This window comes from Halichoerus grypus, chromosome 8 (assembly GCF_964656455.1).
Source record: "Halichoerus grypus chromosome 8, mHalGry1.hap1.1, whole genome shotgun sequence".
In the NCBI taxonomy this organism is placed as follows: domain Eukaryota; kingdom Metazoa; phylum Chordata; class Mammalia; order Carnivora; family Phocidae; genus Halichoerus; species Halichoerus grypus.
In genome coordinates this window covers 27,773,371-27,796,060 of record NC_135719.1, presented here as the reverse complement: position 1 = coordinate 27,796,060, position 22,690 = coordinate 27,773,371, and the positions used below count along the sequence as shown (strand labels likewise).

Sequence of the window (22,690 nt, the reverse complement as noted above, 5' to 3'; positions counted from 1 at the left end):
GGCTGCCTGCCGCCCAGGGTTCTGCTGTGGGTCCCTTCCCATCTATATCCACGGAAAAGAGAACCGAATCGGAAGGTCCGCACTATTAAACTGTAGAAAAGCCAACAATTAGCATGGTATTTAATGGTGAAAACCTTTTTAAAAATAAGATCATTCACAATGTCCAGCCAGAGCCCTATGGGAACCCGAGGCAAAAAGAAAAATCAATAATACTGATCTTGTCTTTATTTAAAGCTTCGATATTTTGTTTACCATCTATTCTTGCATTGATTTTTATTTTTTAAAGTGTTGCATTAAAACATTTGCTCTTTGGGGGGCGCCTGGGTGGCTCAGTCGGTTAAGTGTCTGACTCTTGATTTTGGCTCAGGTCAGGATCTCAGGGTAGTGAGATTGAGCCCCGTGTCGGGCTCCGCACTGGGTGTGGAGCCTGCTTAAGATTCTCTCTCTTCCTCTGCCCCTCTCCCCATCTCTCTCTTAAAAAAAAAAAAAATTCTGTTTTGATTCCTGAGTTTTTTGGTGCCTTGTTAAATTTTGTGACTGAGGTGAGTGCCATCCATGCTTCACCCTGGACCAGCCCTGGTAAGAAGTAAAGACATTTTCATTGCCATTAGGAATAAGTCAAGGATGCCCCTTTAATCACTTAACTGTGTAGTAGAAGCCCAGGGCAATGCAGCCAGACGAGGTGATCAAATGCTGAAAAGGAAAAGAACAAAATTTATCAACTAAAATCTATTAGAATTTAAAAATGGACTTTTACAAGCTCAGTATGGATTTTTTTCTATGTACCAGCAATAGCCAGGTAAATATATAATGGGAGACACACAGCCACAAAAAAAAGTAATATAATCTAAGAATAAACTCGCTATGAAGAATCCCGTAATGCTGTTGTGAAACATTTAAGACTTGAATAAATGGGGAGATATTTCTTAAGTGAGAAGACCCAGTGTTGTACATACAAAAATTTCTCATTGTAGGGGCTAGAAGGTACGGGGCGAGAATGATTTTCTGGTGAGTTGGCAGCAACTGGGTTGACCATCTAGACCTCATGGTTGACATGTGAGAAGAGAGGCTCCTCTATTTTTTTTTAAAAGATTATTTATTTATTTATTAGAGAGCACGAGAGCACAAGCAGGGGTAATGGCAGGCAGAGGAAGAAGCAGGCTCCCCACTGAGAAGGGAACCTGACTTGGGGCTCGATCCCAGGACCCTAGGATCATGACCTGAGCCAAAGGCAGATGCTTCACTGACTGAGCCACCCCTCTGTTGTCTCCCGGGTGCTCCCAGGACTCCTCTATTTTTAAAGTATGGACAGAAATGGGCTGAATCTGCTGCTTCAAGGGAAAATGTCCACACCTCCTGGAACCACAGGACTTATCATAAGTGCTTCCTCTGACACGCCCTGGGTCTGTGAGCTGCACCCCATCTCTGATACCATGAGTTCCAGATTTCCCAGGGGAGGGGCCGTTTTCCCTTTACGCAAGCAAATCTAGCCATCCTCTGGAAACCTTGATTCTTTACATTTAAAAATCTACTCTATCTGAAGAGTATATCCCTATAAGGTAGGAAGCAACTTTGTTTTCCCCTAAATGTTTAGCCCAGTGGGTTTCAAATTTTGCTCCACATTAAAAATCTTGATGCCAAGTCATGCCTCATACCAGTGAACTCGGAATGCTAGGCATTGGCCCTTGTAAAAGTCCCCCAGGTGATTGCAATGTGCAGCGAAGTTTTAGAACCACTAGGTCACCCAAGGATCCCCATACCTGCCACTGAATAGAATTTTTTTTTCCCACCTGCCTTAGGGTGACCACCCATTCTGGTTTTAGCACTAAAAGTTCTGTGTGTCGGGAAACTCCTCACTCCCAGGTGAACTACATTTTATAGATAAAACTAAGTAAACATAGATCTGTTTCTGGGCTTTCTCGTCTGTACCATTGCTGTCTGTCCAGCAACGATACCATGGCATTTTAATTACCATGACTTCAGAGTATATATATATATATATATATATATGCTTGATAAGGCAAGTTCTTCTTCATTAACTCACATTTTTAGATCTTTCTCAGCTATTTTTCACATGTGTGTTCTTCCAAGTGAACTTAGGAATTATCGGGTCAAAGTTTCCCCTATATTCTGCTGGGATTTTGGCTGGGCTAGGCTTACATTATAGATTGTTTTGGGTGACTCATTTATAGGATCAGGGACTATTCCATGTTACCGTCATGTATGTACTTTAGTCCTTGAGTCTAAGATTGGCCTAGAGGGCGTTATGTGTAGATATGGGCATACATGTGTCCATGCATGTAGATTTTGTCCCCCAAATGACAGAATTTGAATTTAAGCTGGAATTTGAAGTTAAGAGGTACTGTGTACCTGAGTTTGTTCTTTAACAAGCCTGTGGAAACCTGCAGTGTGCATGGCCTGAGGAAGTACAGAGATGCTGTAGTGTCAATGCATGTTTCGGGACTATTTTGGGGAATGTCGTTACTAGAGATTGTGTCCACAAGAAGGTGACTGCCAGGTTCCGTCAGTCAGTGTCCCGGGCATTAGCTGTCCTCTGTAAAAGTAAGAGATCTGTTGTAAAATTGTAAGTGGCTGTGGGGCAGGTCAGGGCCTTCGGTGCTTCCTCTGGGCACCTGTGTTTTAGTGAACACTGAGCACCTTGATCCCTACCTGGGAACAAATCTCTGCAATTATCCCATCAGTTTTGGGGTTTAGGGACAGGGTAACTTGTGAGGGCATTCAGCCTCTACAGGGTCCATCTCAGTGATAATATTACTGGTGTGGGGTATCTTTCTAGTCTGTGGGCTGCTCTGGAGAAGAAGCACAGTGCATCTTTCAGCATGTAGTGGTGCTATCAAGCCACAGCCGTCCATGAGCCCCTTGTAATAGGAAACTTCCTTGGACTGAATTCACATGTTGGAAGCATGTGGCTCAGCCAGTAATGGTGCTCATGAGTGTCTGGACAAATGAAATAATTATCTCCTCCATTCTTTTGGGAATATTCATAATGCTGTGACTGGCCATCTGGTAAACCCAATGTCATAGCAAAATGCGTTTTGGGCACCGCTACAAGCAAAATGCTGTGTGGGTGCTCTGGGGAGTACGGAGTACAAAGGGTTTTTAGTTTAGGACTTTTCTGGGGAGATAAGGCGGAAGAAAGAAAATGTAGAGCCTGGGCCAGACCCGCCATGAGAGCCCCTATCTCCGCTCTCCACTCTCTACTGCTGAGCCCAGATCCCATTGCTTCCACTGCCTGAATACTCCCTGAGTCACGTCTCCTCTCTCATTTCCACTGCTTTAGTTTAAGCGGTCATTTCTTTAAAAAAACTTTTTAAATTGTGATAAAACGTATGTATCGTGAAATTTACCCTTGTGACCATTTTCATGGATACAGGCTCTCACTTCTTCTCTCTCGACACAGGAATACGTTTTTAAAAATAAATGAACTATGATGCAAACAAAAACAAGACGTATGTAATGTGAAAGTACAGTTTAAAGAATAAAGCGAATAGGGGCACCTGGGTGGCTCAGTGGATTAAGTGTCTGCCTTTGGCTCAGGTCATGATCTCAGGGTTCTGGGATCGAGCCCTGCACTGACTCCCTGCTCAGTGGGGAGTCTACTTCTCCTTCTGACCCTCCCCCTTCTTGTACTTCCTCTCTCTCTCAAATAAATAAAGTCTTAAAAAAAAAAAAAAGATTAAAGCAAACACCTGGGTAAGCACTCAGCTGAAGAAATAAAACATTAACCATCTGTTTGGATATCCTCTGTGCCTCTTCCCTGATGCCAGCCCCTCACTTGCCCTAGAGCACAGGAATAGACTTTTCACTGGTCTCCCTTCCCCCAGCATCTCTTCTACGCTGGGCTCAGACAGATGAGGCTAAAAGAGAAATCCTGTGTGTCCTGCACCTGCTGAAAGTTGCCCGATGACTCTGCATGGTTTGTGGGATAAAATGCAGAGTCCTGGGTGGTGGGGGAAGGACTTCCCCAGTTTGGATGCACAGGATCTTCGCGGTGCCCCGTGATACCACGACCCACCTTCCACAAGCTGTAGCCACACCCTCTGCCCTCTCCTGAGTGCTCCCCTTCTCTCTGCGGCCAGGCAGCACTGTCCTCCCTCTGGTGTCCCCCCCTTCTCCGGTGCCCTCAGCCTGCTGAGCCTGTGAGGCTAGGGCTCAGGTTCAGCTTCTCTCTATGGTGCTCGGCCTGGACAATTCCCTGCAGAGGTGGTCACTGGGGGAATGTGGTTTGAGAGGGAGGAGGAAGGAGAGGCTTCTGTGCGCTGGGGAGGGCGAGACAAGCTGATAGGGGAGGGAACTTGAGTGGGCCTTTGGGGAACAGTGAGGATTTAGACTTGGAAGGTAGTGTACCTCCTCATCAGACCTCATCATGTCTTCTGAATGTAAGCTTCTCTCTCTCTCTCTCTCGCTTTTTTTTTTTTGAGAGCAAATAACTTGATCTGATGACTCTTTGTCTTGTTACCTTGGCTACCCAAACTGGTGAGCGTTTTTAAGAAGTCCTTAATGAGCTGGTGAGATTCTGGGAGAGAGGCAGTCATCCTGGTGAATGGCAGGTGCCTCGCCTCTGCCCCTTTCCCTCCAGCCCCGCGTGTCCTCTCTTCTCTTTGACATGGGCGTGCATGATTCACAACACGTGAGGCAGCTGCAGTGGGGATGTCGCATTGTTGGAACAGATGTGCATTACCATTGCCCTGAGACAACATGGTGGTGAAACAGTCCAGAGGGTCCCGCGGCTGGCAGCCCGTGGCCCGGCACGATTCTTGGGGTGGCCATGCTTGGCGGGGTTCTGACTGTCCTCTCCAACGTTCCTCCCCACAGTGGCTGCCTGCAGGTGACCATGGCCGTGTGAGCGTCCGCCATGGCCAACCGGAAGCGTCAGAGCACGGCGAGCAGCATGCTGGACCACAGGGCGAGGCCGGGCCCCATGCCCCATGGCCAGGAGCCCGAGAGCGAGGACACAGAGCTGCCCCTGGAGGAGTACGTGCCCAAGGGCCTGGAGCTGGCCACCCTGCGGCCCGAGAGCCCCACGCCCCCGGACCAGGGGTGCCACGACCACAGCCCTGATGGGGACTCCAGCTCTGACTACGTGAACAACACCTCCGAGGAGGAGGATTACGATGAGGGCCTCCCCGAGGAGGAGGAGGGCATCACCTACTACATCCGCTATTGCCCCGAGGACGACAGCTACCTGGAGGGCATGGACTGCAACGGGGAGGGGTACCTGGCCCACGGCACACGCCACCTGGAGACGGACGAGTGCCAGGAGGCGGTGGAGGAGTGGACAGACTCAGCAGGCCCCCACCCACACAGCCACGGGGACGAAGGCAGCCCGGACTACCGGGACGGCCACCTCCCCATCCCAGAGGATGAGGCCTCCGTCCTGGAGGCCCAGGACCAGGAAGAAGGTGTCCACTACTGCCCCAGTGAAGAGGGCTACCAGGACTACTACCCCACGGAGGCCAACGGGAACACGGGCAACGCCTCCCCCTATCGCCCGAGGCGTGGGGACGGGGACCTGGAGGACCAGGAGGAGGACATCGACCAGATCGTGGCCGAGATCAAGATGAGCCTGAGCATGACCAGCATCACTAGCGCTGGTGAGACCAGCCCTGAACATGCCCTGGTGCGGGGGCCCGAGCCGGGGCCCGGGGACTCCACGGAGGCCTGCCTGCCCGGTGAGGCCAGCCACGGCCCTAGCAGACACGAGGGAAGGCCCAAGTCACTGAACCTCCCTCCTGAGGCCAAGCACTCCGGAGACCCCCAGAGAGGCTTCAAGACCAAGTGCAGGACTCCAGAGGAGAGGCCGAAGTGGCCCCAAGAGCAGGTAGGACTCTGGCTGTCCCCGGGGAAGGGGGGATGGAGGGGCCCAGAGAGCAAAGGCATGCTCTGGTGTCACCCGTGCAGATACCAAAGCCCATAGCTCAAGTGTGCGTTTAGCTCTTCCTCTGTTCAGTTACGTAGCAGGTGTGTGGATGTTCTGGTGCCATCCAGAAGACAGCCCCCTCCCACCTCAGAGAGATTTGGTCTCTAGCCCGCTTGCCCTGGATCTGCTCATGGTTGGGGGTGGTTCTTGAGACTACCATCCCCCACTAGCTGGTTTCTTCAGGCCGACAGGACATTGGCAAGGATGTGGGGTTGCTGGGTCGTGTATAATGCTGCAGCCAGTCGTTGGATGCCCCAGTGACAAGGGACAGTGACCTGAGCACATTTCACAGGGGCCACTGTATCCCGGTGACACTCTTCTGAAAGCTCAGGGGCTGGGCATTATGGGCAATTAGCTGTAAGTAATTATTTTGAAAATAATTATTTGAAGGTTTGACAAAGTGTTGGAGAAGAAATGCATGCTAATGAGGACAGTGGATTTAAGCATAACTATATTTCCTTTTAATTATATCAAAGTGAGCATGTATTCTAATAGCTACATTTGAAAAGCTGCTTTTCAAAAAAAAAAAAAAAAGCCCCTCTGTGAATATGTAAAGAAGATGTGATTATTACACTTGCGTAAAGGAACTTCTATTTGGCCAATTCTCTGGGCAAATGAGAATGAAACACTTTTATATTTTTAAAGCCTTAATTATTATTTTTTCCCCAGAAGAGTCCTTGAGTTTAACAAATATATACATATGCTAAGAACGTGTCTTTGGGACATAAGTCATATTCACTCGCTGCTAGATTTCTGGCACTTGCTTGTTGATACCTTTTGTTCCATTTTAAAGATTATTAAATGTAAGTTGGCTTCATTTTGAGGGTGTTCCTGGCATTCGGGGCAGCTGTGCATATACACCAGGGGCTTTGGGATGTAGAGAAACCGCTGTTGCCTAGTGGATGTGGGGAGCTCCCCCCAAGGGCAGGAGGCTGTGGACCTAAGGTCTGGGCTCTAGGCCAAAGCGCTGCTGGCCCTCTTCACTTTGGCCGAGTTGGACTCATGGCCCAAGAGTGCCACAGGGGACTGATGGGGGCTGCACGGGGTGGGCGACATACTGTACCTGTTTATAGCAAATGACTCCCCTCACGAGGTTCTTGTCAAGAGAACATAATCGTTAGAGCATGAAGGGGAGGGGCCACCGAGGGGAAGGGCGGGTATCTCCTCGAAGCAAACGCTCTTATCCAAGACACTGGAAAAGCTCATTTATTTTTATTTTATTTTATTTTTTTAAAGGTTTTATTTATTTATTAGAGAGAGACAGCGAGAGAGGGAACATAAGCAGGGGGAGTGGGAGAGGGAGAAGCAGGCTTCCCGCTGAACAGGGAGCCCGATGCGGGGCTCCATCCCAGGACCCTGAGATCATGACCTGAGCTGAAGGCAGTCGCTTAACCAACTGAGCCACCCAGGCGCCCCTGGAAAAGCTCATTTAAACTGGTTAATTATTGCATAGCTTTTTTGGTTTACTCATCATTCATTTGCAAACTACTTCCCTCAAGGGGAAAGCCTGGTGATTCCCAGCTCAGGGCTGACAAGGGTTCTGGATGAACATGGGACCCGAGGACTCTGCCATGTCTGAGTGGATGTGACCTGGATCTTTACATCTCATAGACCCAAGTGACCCATTCTCCAGATGAGGAACCTTTTGAAATTTGAACCAAAAGAGCCACTATGATAGGATCATGTTGAAAGGAAGATTGTGTGAAGGAGGTGCGGTGGGAAATGGGGTAACTCCTTGCTTCAGATCACAGCCTGCCTTCCTCAAAGGAATCCCTTACTCCCCCCACCCCCACCCTACTGCCCCTGTGGGGGACAGCCAGACTATGTGGGAGCCAACAAAAGAGCGGCCTCAAATAGGCTTCCAGGGTGGATGAGTCTCTTGCTGACCTTTACCTGGGCCATCCGTGGTTAGTGTGGCATAGCCGGGGGTTAAGGCTACAGTAAAATAAAACAAAAAAAACTAAAGGAGAAAGGCCAGTACTAGCTACCTAGAGACTCCTTTCTGAAGCGCGGTCTGTGGGCCAGCAGCCTTGGCCCGACTGGATGGCCCCGCCGCAAGACCACTGAATCGACAGTCAGTAAGATGCCCCATTCACATTTGAGAGGGGATACCGCGGGAGGCTTCTGCTGGGGGAAGAATTGCATGGCATCCCTCTCCTCTCTGACACTCCTTTTAAAGCTGGAAGAGTTATGTCGTGGCCACTTGGAAGAGTATCGTGTACATTCTATTTCATCCTTGCATGAACGACGATCTCACAATGGAATCAGAAATGGGAATATGGGGAAAGTATCCGCCATGGCTCCCACGGCCCTCACAGATGAGCTCTTTTGGTGTCGCCGTGTTCCCCTTCAGACTCCAGCACTGACCATGAATAATGTATGTGGCTGTCATGGTGGTCCAGACGTAATTTTGCCATCCACCTTTTAGAACCTGACACGTTGCAAATGTTTCTCCGTGTCACCGTGTAATTTTCGTGATCATTTTTACTGGCCTTTGCATGTTCCATTCAGGCCACGTGCCATCTCATTCATTCGTCTGCACAGACCCTGCCACGGAGCGTGCAGGTTGCACGTGGCATTGTCTTTTACGCCTCAGGCCGGCATGGACATCTCTGTCCAAGTTTTCCTTCTTCTGGTTTATCACTCGAGGATAAATTCCTGTAGTGGGCATGAACGTTGACCATCTCCCCATGTTTATCTTGCCTACTTGTTTCTCCTTTTCTATGAGTGGCTGATGTGTGCCCTTTATCTTGTGGGGCCTGGATGCTTTTCTATTTCCTAGGAGCACTTGTATGCTCTAGATGTTACTTGTGGCTACAGATATTTCCTTCGCCACATTTCCTTTTGAAAAGACTCCAGTTTGCAGGTGGACCTCTCACCTGCATGAAGCTGGGGAGACCAAGAGGTCTGCACTGGGTGAGGGGAGGGCAGGATGCGAGAGAACCCAAAGGAGATAGGCTCAAGTTGCAGGAAGACGGGATGGGATGGGGGGGAACAGAGATCTGTGCATGAGTGTTTTTTAGAGAAGAACGAACTGTTTTCAAAGCAGTGCATGTTTATTGAGGGAAATTTGGAAAACAGAAGCAAAAAAAAAAAAATATATATATATATATATTTTGCCACGTGGCAGTGCCGAATTCTATCGCGGGGAGTTTTCAAATCAAAGAGGCGAGCTACCTGACAGGATTTCCCAAAGCATCCTGTTAGATGTGTTCTGTAAACAAAGCCTGGCTGATCCTTGTTATTCATGGATTCCATTATCTGTGGCTCGGCCCACTCGCTAACATTTATGTGTAAGCTTAAAATCAATACTCGTGGCAATTTTGCAAGCATTAGTGGGCATGCACAGAGAGGCAGAAACGTGAGTCACTCAACGTGCATGATCCCAGTGGAGTTCGAACAAGGAGACACACTGCCTTCTTGTCTCAGCTCTCATCTCTCATACTGCAAGCAGGCGTCCTTTGCATGATCCTTTTAGTGCCATGTTTTTTGCATTTTTGTGCTCTTTGTGGGGTGATAAAATGACCCCCAAGTGCAGTGCTGGAGTGCTGTCTAATGTTTCTAAGCACGAGAAGGCTGTGATGTGCCGTATGGAGAAAATACACTGTTAGATATTTCGTGTAGGTGTGAGTTATAGAGCTGTTGGCCATGAGTCAACAATATGGTACAGCCAGAGAGAGGAAGAGGAAATTCACCAATCTGTACACAAGGTTGCTCTGGAAAGTGCTAAAGTAATATGTGTAGTGTATGAGGAAGCATTGGAAAAGTGGCTAACTGTGGATTCACGAGATGACCTGCTAATAAAAAGAGCACAGTGAAGGCACTGTGATGAGGCTGAGAGCCCAAGAAATTTACGGTCTTATTATCCAAGGTCAGGGAAATGTGAGACTCTTTCTCAACTGGTTTTATTATAAAGAAATACTGGCTGTAATTACTTGTGAGGAATGCACATTAAATAAGGTGTCTAAATAGAAAGCACACATAAAACAATGTGATGTATTGATTGTTCAACAAAAATGATGGCCAGAGGCTTTGCAGGAACCTTATCCTGTATTTCTCCTGGGAGGTGGTTCAGTATTCATACACGTGGAGTTCACAGCCGGTTTATGGACTAGAAGTCCCACGAGCAAGGAGAACTGGCTGCATCTGATAGACAGATGAGTTTGAGAAACTTTACTGCAAAGGTTTCCCATCTCCTTGGTTGTGCATATGCCCTGGGGCGAAGTCCCATACTCTACAACAAAGACGCTTCCAGCCCTGCTTGGCCGGTGTTGCCCCTAAAATCTGGATTATCAGGCCCTTTACTCTCCATGCAGGGCCTATCAGGACAATAGACCACAGTTGCACATCTTCAGGGACAGAGGGCCGGATCACACAACTTCCTGAGGTCTCTCCCTTCACGACTCTATCCCAGGATGATTCAACATCAACCCAAAATGCTGAGGAAAGAAAAGGTGTCGCTTTTGTCACTGTTGGGATCCTGGGCTTCTGAGGAGTTAATGTTTCTTTTTCTACCATTTGTGGGAAGTCCCTGGGTGATGGCAGAGGTGACGCTGGTGTTGGTGGTCATGGCCGGAACGGTGCTCAGGCCCTCATGTGTACAATCTCAGTGAATGCTAGAACATTCGGAAGTGATAGGCACTAGGGTTACTCCCATTTCACAGATGAGGCCGTTGAGACTTACGTGGGGTAAGTACCACCCCCATGGTCAGACAGCTCAAGCAGTAAACAGTTTGTGTTGCACCAAAATTCATGCCTCTCACCACCGCCCTCTGCAGTTCTTGAAGGGCTTCTAGAAGAGCTAACGCGGACTTCCGTGGCAGGGAGTGTTTGAGTCCGCCCTCTGGTGAGTGAGGCGCTGTGTGTGAATCGGGCGGTATTCCTCCCGAGAGTGGCCATCCCTACTACTCTGTCCTCATTGACTTGGTAACCACAAGGCCTTGACGTGCTCCATGGTTCGTGGTACGTATGTCCTGACACCTGTGAGGTGACCAGTGTCCACAAGACCTCCGCGCTGTAGAATCGTCCCAACATCCTGGCTTCATGAGATCTCAGGCTGTGGATCAAAGTAGTCAAGTAGAGATGATCCACGGGCCACTTTCCATAATTTTATTGAGCTTTGTTGATGGGAAATATTTTATTTTTTACATACAGTGATGAAGAATATGTGAGTTGCATCCAGCCTAGTTCGTACTGAATATCCAGATTGCCGTTTCGGCTTCCACGTCTGCTGTGAGTGGAGGGAGGACCTCTGCGGGACTCTGGTCCCACAGCTCAGGGGTGGCAAGTCATTGGTACACCTCCTCTGAAGAGGGGCTTGCTGATCAGTGCTCCCCTGGGGTTGCTCCTCCATGTTCCTGTAAGAGCATGTTTGTTTGGCCCCCGAGATAGTGCTGCAGATCTGCGGGGTGGCCTGCGAGGGTGGGTTCTCGTACTCTCTGGGTGATGCACTGTGCATCTGGGTTTGACAAGGATGGGGTTTGATTTGGACTGATTCTTTTGGGCTCCCCATCTTTTTCATGTGTTACCATGTGACATCTCACTCGAGAAGAGGTACTCTGAAAATATCTGCTCTGTGCCCAAGAGTCCTCCTTCGCAGACATATTCCTTTGGGCTCTGGAGGTTTCTGGGGCTGCAGGCATTCCCGGTCCTGTTCCATGGCCTCTGTGGGCTGGGCGCATGTCAGGACTTCCATGGCCATCTAGTTCAAGGTGTTGGATTTCTGGTGGCCGCTATGCCCAGAACAGCTCTGCACGCTGGGACAGCACACCCAACCCCTGTTTGGATTATTGGGGGTTTTCGAAGTTTCTGTTTATCATCGGTCCAGCCAGTGCTTTCTAAAAAGAGCCCTCTGAGGGAGATGAACCATGAGGGACTATGGACTCTGAAAAACAAACTGAGGATTCTAGAGGGGAGGGGGGTGGGAGGATGGGTTAGCCTGGTGATGGGTATTAAAGCGGGCACGTTCTGCATGGAGCACTGGGTGTTATACACAAACAATGAATCGTGGAAGACTACATCAAAAACTAATGATGTAATGTATGGTGATTAACATAACATAATAAAAAATAAAAATTAAAAAAAAAAGAGCCCTCTGACAATAGAAAAAAAAAAGGAAAATCAACATATCATAGCCAACTTAATACAACAGTTAAATCGAGGCATGATACCGAGCCCAGAGACCACGTCAGACGTCCAGATGTTTATCATTGCTCCTTGTGGCGATGGCTTTGCTGTGATCTGGCATTCAGTGGAGGCTTGCTTTGTGAAGAACCTTTCGAGACTGTTATAGGAATGCTGGCACCGCATACAGAGGGAGGATGCTCAGTGCGTGGGTGACCCCGGCCCGCCTGGCTCTGTGGGCACCTGCTCGGGGCCGGCGCCTCTCACGCGGGTCCTGTTCAGCGGCATAGGAGGTGGGTATGGGTACCTGCTTTACAGTAGAGGGTACCACGCCCTGAGGGGCTGAGAGGAGTATCCTGGGATTGTTGGTTCCCGGGTAACCTCGGTCGACGTGCCGCGGGGCAGCAGGTGCTCAAAGGGATCTGCTGCTTGCACCGTGCCCGGGAGGGAGCATTCTGTCCCAACCTGGCCCTAGCTAGGACAGAGCTGGAGAAAGCCTGTGGGCAGGAGCTGAGGGCAGGAGTTCTGGGGAGACACAAGGGCATGGCCCGGTCAGGGGAAGGTCCTCACCCACCCCATGCTTCTATGGAGTGTAGGTGGCCTCTTTCTTCCCACAGCCCTGCCCCCAATTCTGCAGGCACCCCCACTCCTCTGCCCACCTGTGACATCGGGTCCTGCCTTTCTTGTGCACATGGGGAGGTGGCACGGGAGAGTTCCCAGGGACTCCTGTGCCCCTCCCCAGCCTTCTCTGTTCCCAGTGCCTTGATGGGCAGCCGTAGCACCTGCTGTAACAGATTCCTGGGGCCACCCTGAGAATCAAAATCCAGGCTGGTACGGCCTTGGCATTCTCAGCCCCTCACTTGATCTGCTCAGGCTTCCAAACTTGATTTCTCTGCGCCTGTTTGTCGAGTCAGCACAATGACCTTATTTGATTTTTATGAAGCCTCTTGAAGACATATGACCAGGGCTGGCTGTTGTTGTCATAGAGAAGCTTATTTAGCAGGAATCTGGGATTGCTTCAGCGCTTTTAAAATCTAGTTAAAGCCAGGGTCTCTAAAACACGGTTTTATTGTCCAAGAAAATCATGGAGAGCCCTTCCACTAACAATAATCTAGACAGAAATGTCCCCACCTCTAGTCCTTGAAGAGAGAGTAAGGTGCAGTGCTTAAGAGAACAGGTGCCAGAGCCGGGAAGCCTGGACCCCGTCCTGCAGACCCAGCTCCCAGTTCTGGAACATTCTGGACACGTTGTATGCACCAACAACCACCTATCCCCTGGGGCTTTGGGGAGCGGAGTTGGCATGGATCAGAGTCTGTGGTGGATGTAAGAGGCATGGAACACTCGCCCTGATGGTGATAGTGATGATTTCAAGTCTGAGGAGCCTCTTTCAGGATGTGGGGGAGGCTGCAAACAGTTTGGTCCAGGGCCAAGCTGTGCAGGGCTGGGGACACCACTGAGCAGGTTGGCATCGCTGCCTTCTGGAATGCCATCAAGGGAGGGCTGAAGCCATGAGGCAGGGTGGGAGGAGGACCAGGATGGCCAGGGACACACTGGAGACAGGGGATTGTGCGTGCAGCCCAAGTGAGACCTGACAGGGCAGGGGTGCCCTGGTTTTTCCACACTGTGTTCCTAATAGGAAATTAACCAAGAACCCCACTTTCTGGGCAGGTGAGCTGGGCTCTGGGCCACTGGTCTCTCACGAATTCCAAATGGCCATCCGAGGCACTCTCCTTAACCTGGAGTTTGTGCACATAACGCCCACCGTCCTTCAAAGCCGACTGTCCCCAGCCAGGAGGCTCAGATTCCCTAGGCTGCTGGCGTCTGCCTTCCTTCCCCAGCAGCCCATACATCTTGGCACCTGCGACGTGCCAGGCACTGGGGGTGCAAAGATTAAAAATGACATAAGCCCCCATTGCAAACCTGATTCTAGAGGGAGATAGACACACAGAGACTCCCCAGTCCAGGTGGGGCTGGGTGCCCAGGAGAGGGACTGGCTGCAGCAGGGGTGATAAGCCGAGAGGCTCTGGGACTTTGGGGGGAGGGGAGGCTTTGGGAAGTCAGGGGAGGCTGAACGTGTTGGTGCATGGGGGCTGGGATTGTGATGGGGGCTGAGAGCCCTGAAAGAGAGCAAGGGGGAGGGAGGAACATGGGATGATGATGGTGACAAGAGAGGGAGGAGGGCCATTGGTTGGGAGGGGGAAGCCAGGAGGGAGCTTAGGAGCAGGGGCATCTGGAAGGCCAAATACAGCAGGGCAGTTAGGGGAGACCTTGCTGGGAAGCCCCCGTGCAGCTCTGATGGATTGTAAGGGGAGAGGTTGACATGTGGGAACCGAAGGAGGTAAATGGGCAGTGTCTATAAGGACAAGGAGGGAGGGGCCCGAGGAGGTGCCAGCAGGAATGGAGCTTGGATACATGCAGGATGCCCAGCACGGGTGGAGCTTGAGTTGAATTGCATTGTCCTGAGTCGCACCCATTTGCCAGCGGTGTGTGTCTCGGGCAGATCTGGGGGAACAGGAGGGGTGGGTATGGGACTGAGGTGGGGAGTTGGCCCACATGTGGCTCCCATCCTCGGGGCCCCTGCAGCACCTCCCACGGTCCCTTACATGTTCCAGGGGCTTGAGACGCATCCAGCTGACGAAACTGCTCCGTCACGTGACATTGCCTAGGACGTGCAAGGCTCCGTGGAGGAATTTTTAGAAACATCTTCTGTTCAGGAAGAAAGGCCACATTACTGAACACAAGACTCAGAGATGTATAATGTCACGCATGGGGCCCTCTCCTGAGATATGACAGCATGGCAGTGGCCGCCATGGGATTGTCAACCCAAAGCCTTCAGATTGCAACCAAGGCTAATCAGTTACTTAAAAGGTCATGGGACAATCATAACAGGAGGCAAACAAAGAATACCTCCCAATCCTATATGGATAACACCACAGGCAATTCAGGAACACTAAGCACATCTCAGAAACTTCGAGAAAGGAAGTGTGGGACACAATGGCGCCCCCAGGGCTGCTGGTGGATTCCAGAACGTGCCAGGTCCAGGTCTGTTTGCTGATTCCATGGTCACACCAGAGAAGCTGGTCTCTGTCCACCTGAGACCAAGCCAAGGCCCAAACTGTTGGAGCTGAAGGATGTTTGGAACTGGGCTTACAGAATCTCATTGTTTGGCTCCTCTGGTTTCTTTTTTTTTTTTTAAAGATTTTATTTATTTATTTGAGAGAGAGAGAATGAGAGACAGAGAGCATAAGAGGGAGGAGGGCAGAGGGAGAAGCAGACTCCCCGCTGAGCAGGGAGCCCGATGCGGGACTCGATCCCGGGACTCCAGGATCATGACCTGAGCCGAAGGCAGTTGCCTAACCAACTGAGCCACCCAGGCGCCCCGCTCCTCTGGTTTCAATGAGGAACCCGTGGCCCAGGCTTGCGTCTGGTTCCTGTCTCCATTTAAGAGACATTGACTGAGATGGCCGTATGCTGTCTTCGGTGCTGATGCACTGCTGGATCTGCCCCCATGGCTGGCCGCCTTATCCTGCTGTGAGAGCAATCAGGCCATAGAGGTCAGCGAGCCTGAACTAGACTCCGGATGTGGGGTTGCTGCTCAGGAGAGAAGCTTGGGCACGTGGTAAGGTTGGAGGGATGTTGCTGTTTGGGGAGATTGCGCATTCACCCTCCTTGGTCAGCCTTCCTCTTCCTTGGTCCAGACACTTGCAAGTGGCCTCTGATTTGAGACCTGTTTGCCCTCTCTGATTTCTGATGCAGCCCTACCCCTTCCCCAACACTCCCCACTCAGCCTTTGAGTCTCTGGCTTCCCCTCAGATCAGCCCTTGGTGCCAGCAGGGAGATATCTGTTCCTAACTTTCCTTCCCAGAGCCTCTGGGTCTGCTGGCTTTGACCATTTTGCACACTGACATAGACTCACCTGTCTCAGTGTCTTTGTCAGACAGGCTTAGCCCTGGACCATGCCACACCCACGCCAGTTGTCTGGGGGTGCTTTTCGGGTCTTTTGATCACTCCTGCTGCTGCTTCCTTCTTTTTTTTTTTTTTTTTAAGATTTGTTTATCTTAGAGGAAGAGAGAGCCAGGGGGAAGGGCAGAGGGAGAGGGAGAGAGAGAATCCCAAGCATACTCCACACTGAATGCAGAGCCCAAGGCAGGACTCGATCTCACAACCTTGAGATCATGACCTGACCCGAAACCAAGAGTCATATGCTCAACCAACTGAGCCACCCAGGCGCCCCTGCTTCCTTTTTTCCTAGGTATCGAAAATAGAAGCTCTTCTCTGCTGCTTCATTCATTCATTCATTGGGACCTAAGTATATAAAGATAGCACACTAGTCCCTTAAAGAAGTATGAATGCTAAGGAGGGCACGTGTGGTGATGAGCGCAACTACTGAATCGTTGAACACCGCATCAGAAAGTCATGATGTACTATGTGCTGGCTAACTGAACATAATAAAAAAATAAAAATGGTTCAATGTGAAGATTAAAAAAAAAGAAATATGAATGTTAATCTTCAATAGAAGAGGGGAGATCTAGCCACTCGCCAGGCCTCAAAACCTGCTCCAGAAACAAGACCAATGGCAGGTCGGGGTTCTTTTTGCTGAATTGAATTGCAAATTATGAGAGACGTTGTGGAGTGAAATTGCTGCCCAGGGTTTTTCTTGCCTAATATCTCGTTAATATTTAATCTCCAGGCCTCTTTTAAATGCCAAGAAGAATGAAACATAATGAATGAACCCAAAGAATTCCAAGTCACCTAAACTATGGGCAGTTTGGCCCATATTCAGAGATCATGGCGTGGTGATTTTTTTGGTATTTGTAGGAGGATTGTTTTCTCTTCTGTGCCACAGTTATAGTGATAAAGTACAAAAGAAAAGACTTTTGGGGCACCTGGTCAGTTAACTCAGTCAAACGTCTGCTTTTGGCTCAGGTCATGATCCAGGGGTCCTGGGATCGAGCCCCACATCGGGCTCTTTGCTCAGTGGGGAGTCTGCTTCTCCCTCTCCTTCTGCCCCCTCCCCCCATCCCCCCACTCTCTCGCTCACACTCTCTCTCTCTCTCAAATAAATAAATAAAATCTTCAAAAAAATAAAAAGAGGGCTCACTTCGGCAGCACATATACAAAAAAATAAAAAGAAAAGGCTTTTACATGCTGTGGATTATTACTCAGCCTGAAAAAGGAAGGAAATCCTGACGCCTGCTACATCATGGATGCACCTTGAGGACACTACACTTCGTGAAATAAGCCAGTCCCAAAAAGACAAATCCTGTATGATTCCACTTAATATGGGTTCCTAGAGTAATTAAATTCATAGAGACAGAGAGTGGAATGCTGGCTGCCAGGGGCTGGGGAAGCGGGAATGGGGAATTAGTGTTTAATGGGTGCAGAGTTTCTGTTAGGGAAGATGAAAAGTTCTGTGGATGGATGGTGATAACGGTTGCACAACAGTGTGAATGCATTTCATGCCACTTAAACGTCCACTTAAAAAGGGTTGAAATAATAAATTTTATTTTATGTATATTTATGACAATAAGAAAAAAGAAAAGAGAAAAGGCTCTTGGCCCATTTATTGGCCTGAGCCAATTTGAATCATCTAAAATCAAGTTGAGCCAATCTGAACCCGTGTAACCAGTATCAGACAAACACACACATACATTCTGGGCCAGTCAAAACCGGTTTGGTGTAGTCACAGTAGAGATAAGCGGACCGCACTCATTTGGCCCTGTGGTCACTGGTGTGTGTGGTTACAAGGCAGTGAGTCTGCTCATCTTTAAGTAAGATAGTTGAGGTCCTACTTCGTTGGTAGCATTCAAATAAAAATGTACTGTCAAATATATCATTAAAATAACAGCTAGTTCTGGGGTGCCTGGGTGGCTCAGTTGGTTGAGCGGTTGGCTCTTGATTTCAGCTCTTGGGGTCTTGGGATGGAGCCCCATGTTGGGCTCCCCGCTCAGCGGGGAGTCTGCTTGTCCCTCTGCCCCTCCCCCTGCTTGTGCTCTCTCTCTCTCAAATAAATATATAAAAATCTTTAAAAAAAATAATAGCTAGTTCTACTCTCTGTCCTTCTCCTCAGTGTTAGGAAAACCAAATATTCTACATTATATAATCATAGAAGTTGAACAAGTGGATTTAGTAGAAGCTAACTGGGTCATTGGTATCTTCTTTACGTATTAGCTGGTTAAATGTATTTTTCAAATTATGAATCATAGGACTTTGTTTTAGTGTTTGCAGGCTTAGGCAGTTCCATTGAGTTGTTCATTACTTAGGACTAATAATATTGACTGAAACAGAGAAGTCCTCACGTTAGGAGCTGGTCATAGCAGTTCCATGTTGGGAACAGTGGCCTGTTTAGACGAGTACAAGTCCAGTATAGAAAATGCCTCTGGAAATGGAATTCTAACACTGACTTAGTATTGGTCAGTTGATTTCCTTTTGACTTATGTGCATTTGTTTCCTTCATTTTTCAGATGTCAAGCTAGCTTTCGAAGAATGTGAGTGCAGGGCTCTAGGCTGGGTGTGGGAGAGGCCTCAGGTCTCCCAGGAGAATGCAAGAGCCTGCCATAAGGCCAAGAGACTGTTCTGCTCTGGAGGGTTGCTGTCATTTAAACTCTGCTCACACGGGGCTCCTCACCTTTAAATCAGCAGGGTGGGAAAGGATGCCGGTGTTCACAGCCAACTCGTAGAACCTGTGGGAGAAGGAGCCATGTTGGCCCCCCAGCCACAGTTTTAGAAAGGGGCGGTGTAGGTTTTCTCTTTGAGAATTGAATGAAACCAAATGGAAGACTCCCTAGTTCCACAGCATGCTTTGCTTTAAGAGGTGGAACCCCCTTCTTTTCCACAATTGAATCCAAGTGTGACATCCTGGTGTGTGAGGCAGGTGACCGGGAGGGAAGAGTCTCCGTGCCATCTGGACAGCCCACCTACTTCCTTTGGCCTTTGTGTCCAAGGGGAGTGTTAGTCCTGCACAAGCTGGTGGGTGACCTTCAGCTAAACTAAAGTGAGTGTCACAGGCAGCGGTAGTATGTCTTAGATCCTTAAAGGGCTCTGGTTATTCTTTCTTTCCACATTATTTAAAAATAATTTTTAAAGATTTATTTATTAGAGAGAGAGAGCAGGGGTAGGGGCAGAGGGAGAGCGAGAGAAATCCTTAAGTGGACTCCATGTTGAGTGCAGAGCCCAACACTGGGCTCGATCCCAGGACCCTGAGATCAAGACCTGAGCTGAAGTCAAGAGTTGGATGCTTAACTGACTGAGCCACCCGGGTGCCCCATCCACATTATTGTTAAATTGTAGTGATACACACATAAAATAAAATTTACTGTGTTGACTGTTTTAATGTGTATGGTTTGGCGGCATTTGGTGCATTGTTGTGCAACCACCACTGCTTGGTTCCAGAACATTTTCATCACCCTAAAGGAAGAACCCATACTTATTAATAAACAGTCACTCCCCATTCTCCAGCCTGTGCCAAAGACAAATCTGCTTTCTCTAGATACAGATTTGCCTGTTTCTGGACATTTCCATCTAAATGGAATCATGCATTATGTGACCTTTTATGTCTGGCTTCTTTCACTTAGCATGTTGTTTTCAGGATTCACCCATGTTCTAGCATGTATCAGGACCTCATTCCTTTTCCTGGCTGAGTGATACTCCATCGAAGGGATACACCATCCTTTGTTTAGCCATTCATTTGTTAACAGACACTCAGGTTGTTTCTTCCTTTTGACTGTTATGAATAATGCTGCCATGAACGTTCGGGTACAAGATTTTGTGTAGACAGCTGTTTTCAGCTCTTTTTGGAGTGGCATTCCTGGATCACATAGGCATTCAGTGTGGAACTTCCTGAGGACTCACATACTGTTTTCCATGATGGCTCAACATTTTACATTTCCTCCAGAAATGCACTAGGGTCCTGGTTGCACTCAAATGAAAAAGATTTAACTGCCCTCAGCCTTTAATGGTTCAGCCTTGGGGCTCCCCTCTTCAGCCCCTCAGGCCGGATCACACAGGAACTGCCGTTGTTCATATGTGTATTTGATCGTTCTCTGGCTTGCCCCACCAAGGGTCTGAAGGTAGCAGGACTGCTGAACTGTGCCATGCTGGATGGGAAGCTGTCCCAGGTCAAGATCTTTGTTGTATGTGTCTTTGGGCCTCAAATGTAAGGTGCCCAGTGCCATGCAGGACACCCAGTAGATGCTTGCTTGGGACTGGTCATGTGGATGCAGCCTTTATGTGTGTGTGTGTGTGTGTGTGTGTGTGTTTGTGTGTGTGTGTGTGTGTGTTAAAGATTTTATTTATTTATTTGACAGAGAGAGACACAGCGAGAGAGGGAACACAAGCAGGGGGAGTGGGAGAGGGAGAAGTAGGCTCCCCACCGAGTAGGGAGCCCGATGTGGGGCTCGATCCCAGGACCCTGGCATCATGCCCTGAGCCGAAGGCAGGCGCTTAACAACTGAGCCACCCAGGTGCTCCTTTTGTGTGTTTTTTAATACATTTTTAAAAAATTTATTTGAGAGAGAGATTGAGAGAACGAGTGGGAGGACGGGCAGAGGGAGAAACAGACTCCCTGCAGAGCAGGGAGCCCGACGTGGGACTCGATCCAGGACCCTAGGATCATGACCTGAGCCAAAGGCAGACACTTAACTGACTGAGCCACCCGGGCACCCTGGACGCAGCCTTTGGACAGTGCTTCATAAAGGGTTGAAATGCAAAGGCCAGTTTAGGAAAATTCGCTTCTGCTCTGAAATGCTGGGCCAAGCACCCCAGGCACCAGTGAAGGACAAAGTCAAGGACATGCCAGGCAGTCCTGGTGATCAGTGGTAGGGGAGGTTTTAGCAAACCAGGTGCAGAGAACAAAGCCAGGCCCCGAGTGTGCCCCGGGGGGCTCAGTGGACGTGGCAGCATGTCAGGCCCCAGGTAGGGCTGCCAGATTTAGTAAATAACAAGAGGACACGCAGTTAAGCTTGAACTTTGGACAGATGATGCAAAATTGTTTAGTATAGATATGTTCCATGAAATATCTGGATGGTGGGTGGAGGGAATGTGGGGATAGACTCTCCTTCCCCCTCCTGTTTGCAGGCCCGCCTGGAGATGTTAAAAGATAGACTGGCTGGCTGGTTTCCCTAATGGACCTTGTCATGATTCTTTGAAGCCACAGATTGGCTTCAAAAAGATATGATCACCCCCATGGGGATGACTATTATAAGAATAAATACTTCATCCCCAAGCTCTCATTCTCCTCCAGACAAATGTCATGGGAGTGATCAGAATTCTAAGAGGGACAGAAGAAAAAGAACAATATTGTCATTTTTTTTTTTTTTTTTTAGATTTTATTTATTTATTTGACAGAGACAGACACAGCGAGAGAGGGAACACAAGCAGGGGGAGTGGGAGAGGGAGAAGCAGGCTTCCCACCGAGCAGGGAGCCCGATGCAGGGCTCGATCCCAGGACCCTGGGATCATGACCTGAGCCGAAGGCAGACGCTTAACGACTGAGCCACCCAGGCGCCCCCAATATTGTCATTTTTCTGAGCCACCTGCCTGTCAGGAGACAGGTTGAAGGGCTTGTGAAACATGTTCAGGGTGCAAGGGCAGACCTTCAGTCAGACCACGGGGGCTGATCCTCTCAGCGTGGCCACCTGTGAGCACCCGGCAGGCAGTGGGTCCCAGCTGACCCCTGCTGTGTGGGACAGAGGAAGGCATCTCTGCTGGATGACCGAAGTCTGTGGAAACGGGGCAGGAAGTGATTCCCAGAGAAGGCTGTCACCTACCTGAGTCATCTGTAAGCCTGGGATGTCTCTGACAAGGAGTCACGAATGAGGGGAGACAGCACAGTTCAGTGGGAAGGTTGTGGCTTGCCTGGCTTTGAGCTGACACTCTCCCTCCATGTGTCGCTAACATGCTTGTCATTCAGGAGAATGCTCCAGAATGTTTGGTTTTTATTACAGATGGCGTGAGTGCGGGCATGCTAGTTTGCTTTGGTTTCACGTCAAGCCATGTGGGTTATGTTGCTGTATTTTCCATTTAATCAAGCACACAAAATCCGAATTGACACTGAAAAAAAAAAAAAAAATCCTAGCTTTAGTTTCACCAACTGGAGGCAAGATCCTTATTAGAGCAATTTATTCAAATGAATATATTTTTATTGCAGGCAAATCATCCCTAGGCCTGAGCAGCTCTCTCTGGTCCTGGCATGTCGTGACCCATCTGTGCCACACATTTGTGTTCTGTTCTCAGGGCGCTGGAGAGGGGGTCCTGCCACATTTCATCCCGCCAGGTTTCACTTCACACGTCTCACTCAGCGTCTTCTCTCAGGGGATGGTTGGTGCGGCTTCCAGCCCGTGGCGCCGAGAACACCCCTCGGCACTCACCTGCTTCCCTGTTGGCTGTATCCCTGGCTGGTCTCTCTTTCTGAGGGGCAGCTGGCTACTGTACTTTGGGGAGTGCACAGAAGGATGAAATAGCATCTTCATCTCAGATACTGGGAGCCCCAAGTCCACGTGGGCCTCTACGATGTTAATTTCAGATGCTGCACCCCATGCTGCCAAGCGCACCCCCGCCTTGCCCTTGAGATGAAAATTAGAGTGCCAGATGGGCTCTCCCAAGCCCACCTCTCTGAAAACAACCCCG

General features: G+C 49.3%; 1 protein-coding gene across 6 annotated transcripts in view; it reads left to right on the top strand.

The window, feature by feature from the left end:
• Nucleotides 1-22,690, top strand: part of APBA2 (amyloid beta precursor protein binding family A member 2) — a 245,586-nt gene that overhangs the window by 175,917 nt on the left and 46,979 nt on the right. For all 6 annotated transcript variants that reach the window (XM_078078981.1, XM_078078978.1, XM_078078979.1 and 3 more), the window contains one exon: nucleotides 4,837-5,842. In XM_078078981.1, coding sequence (XP_077935107.1) covers nucleotides 4,877-5,842 — 966 coding nt within the window. In that variant the 5' untranslated portion in view covers nucleotides 4,837-4,876. The remainder of the gene's footprint in view (nucleotides 1-4,836; nucleotides 5,843-22,690) is intronic.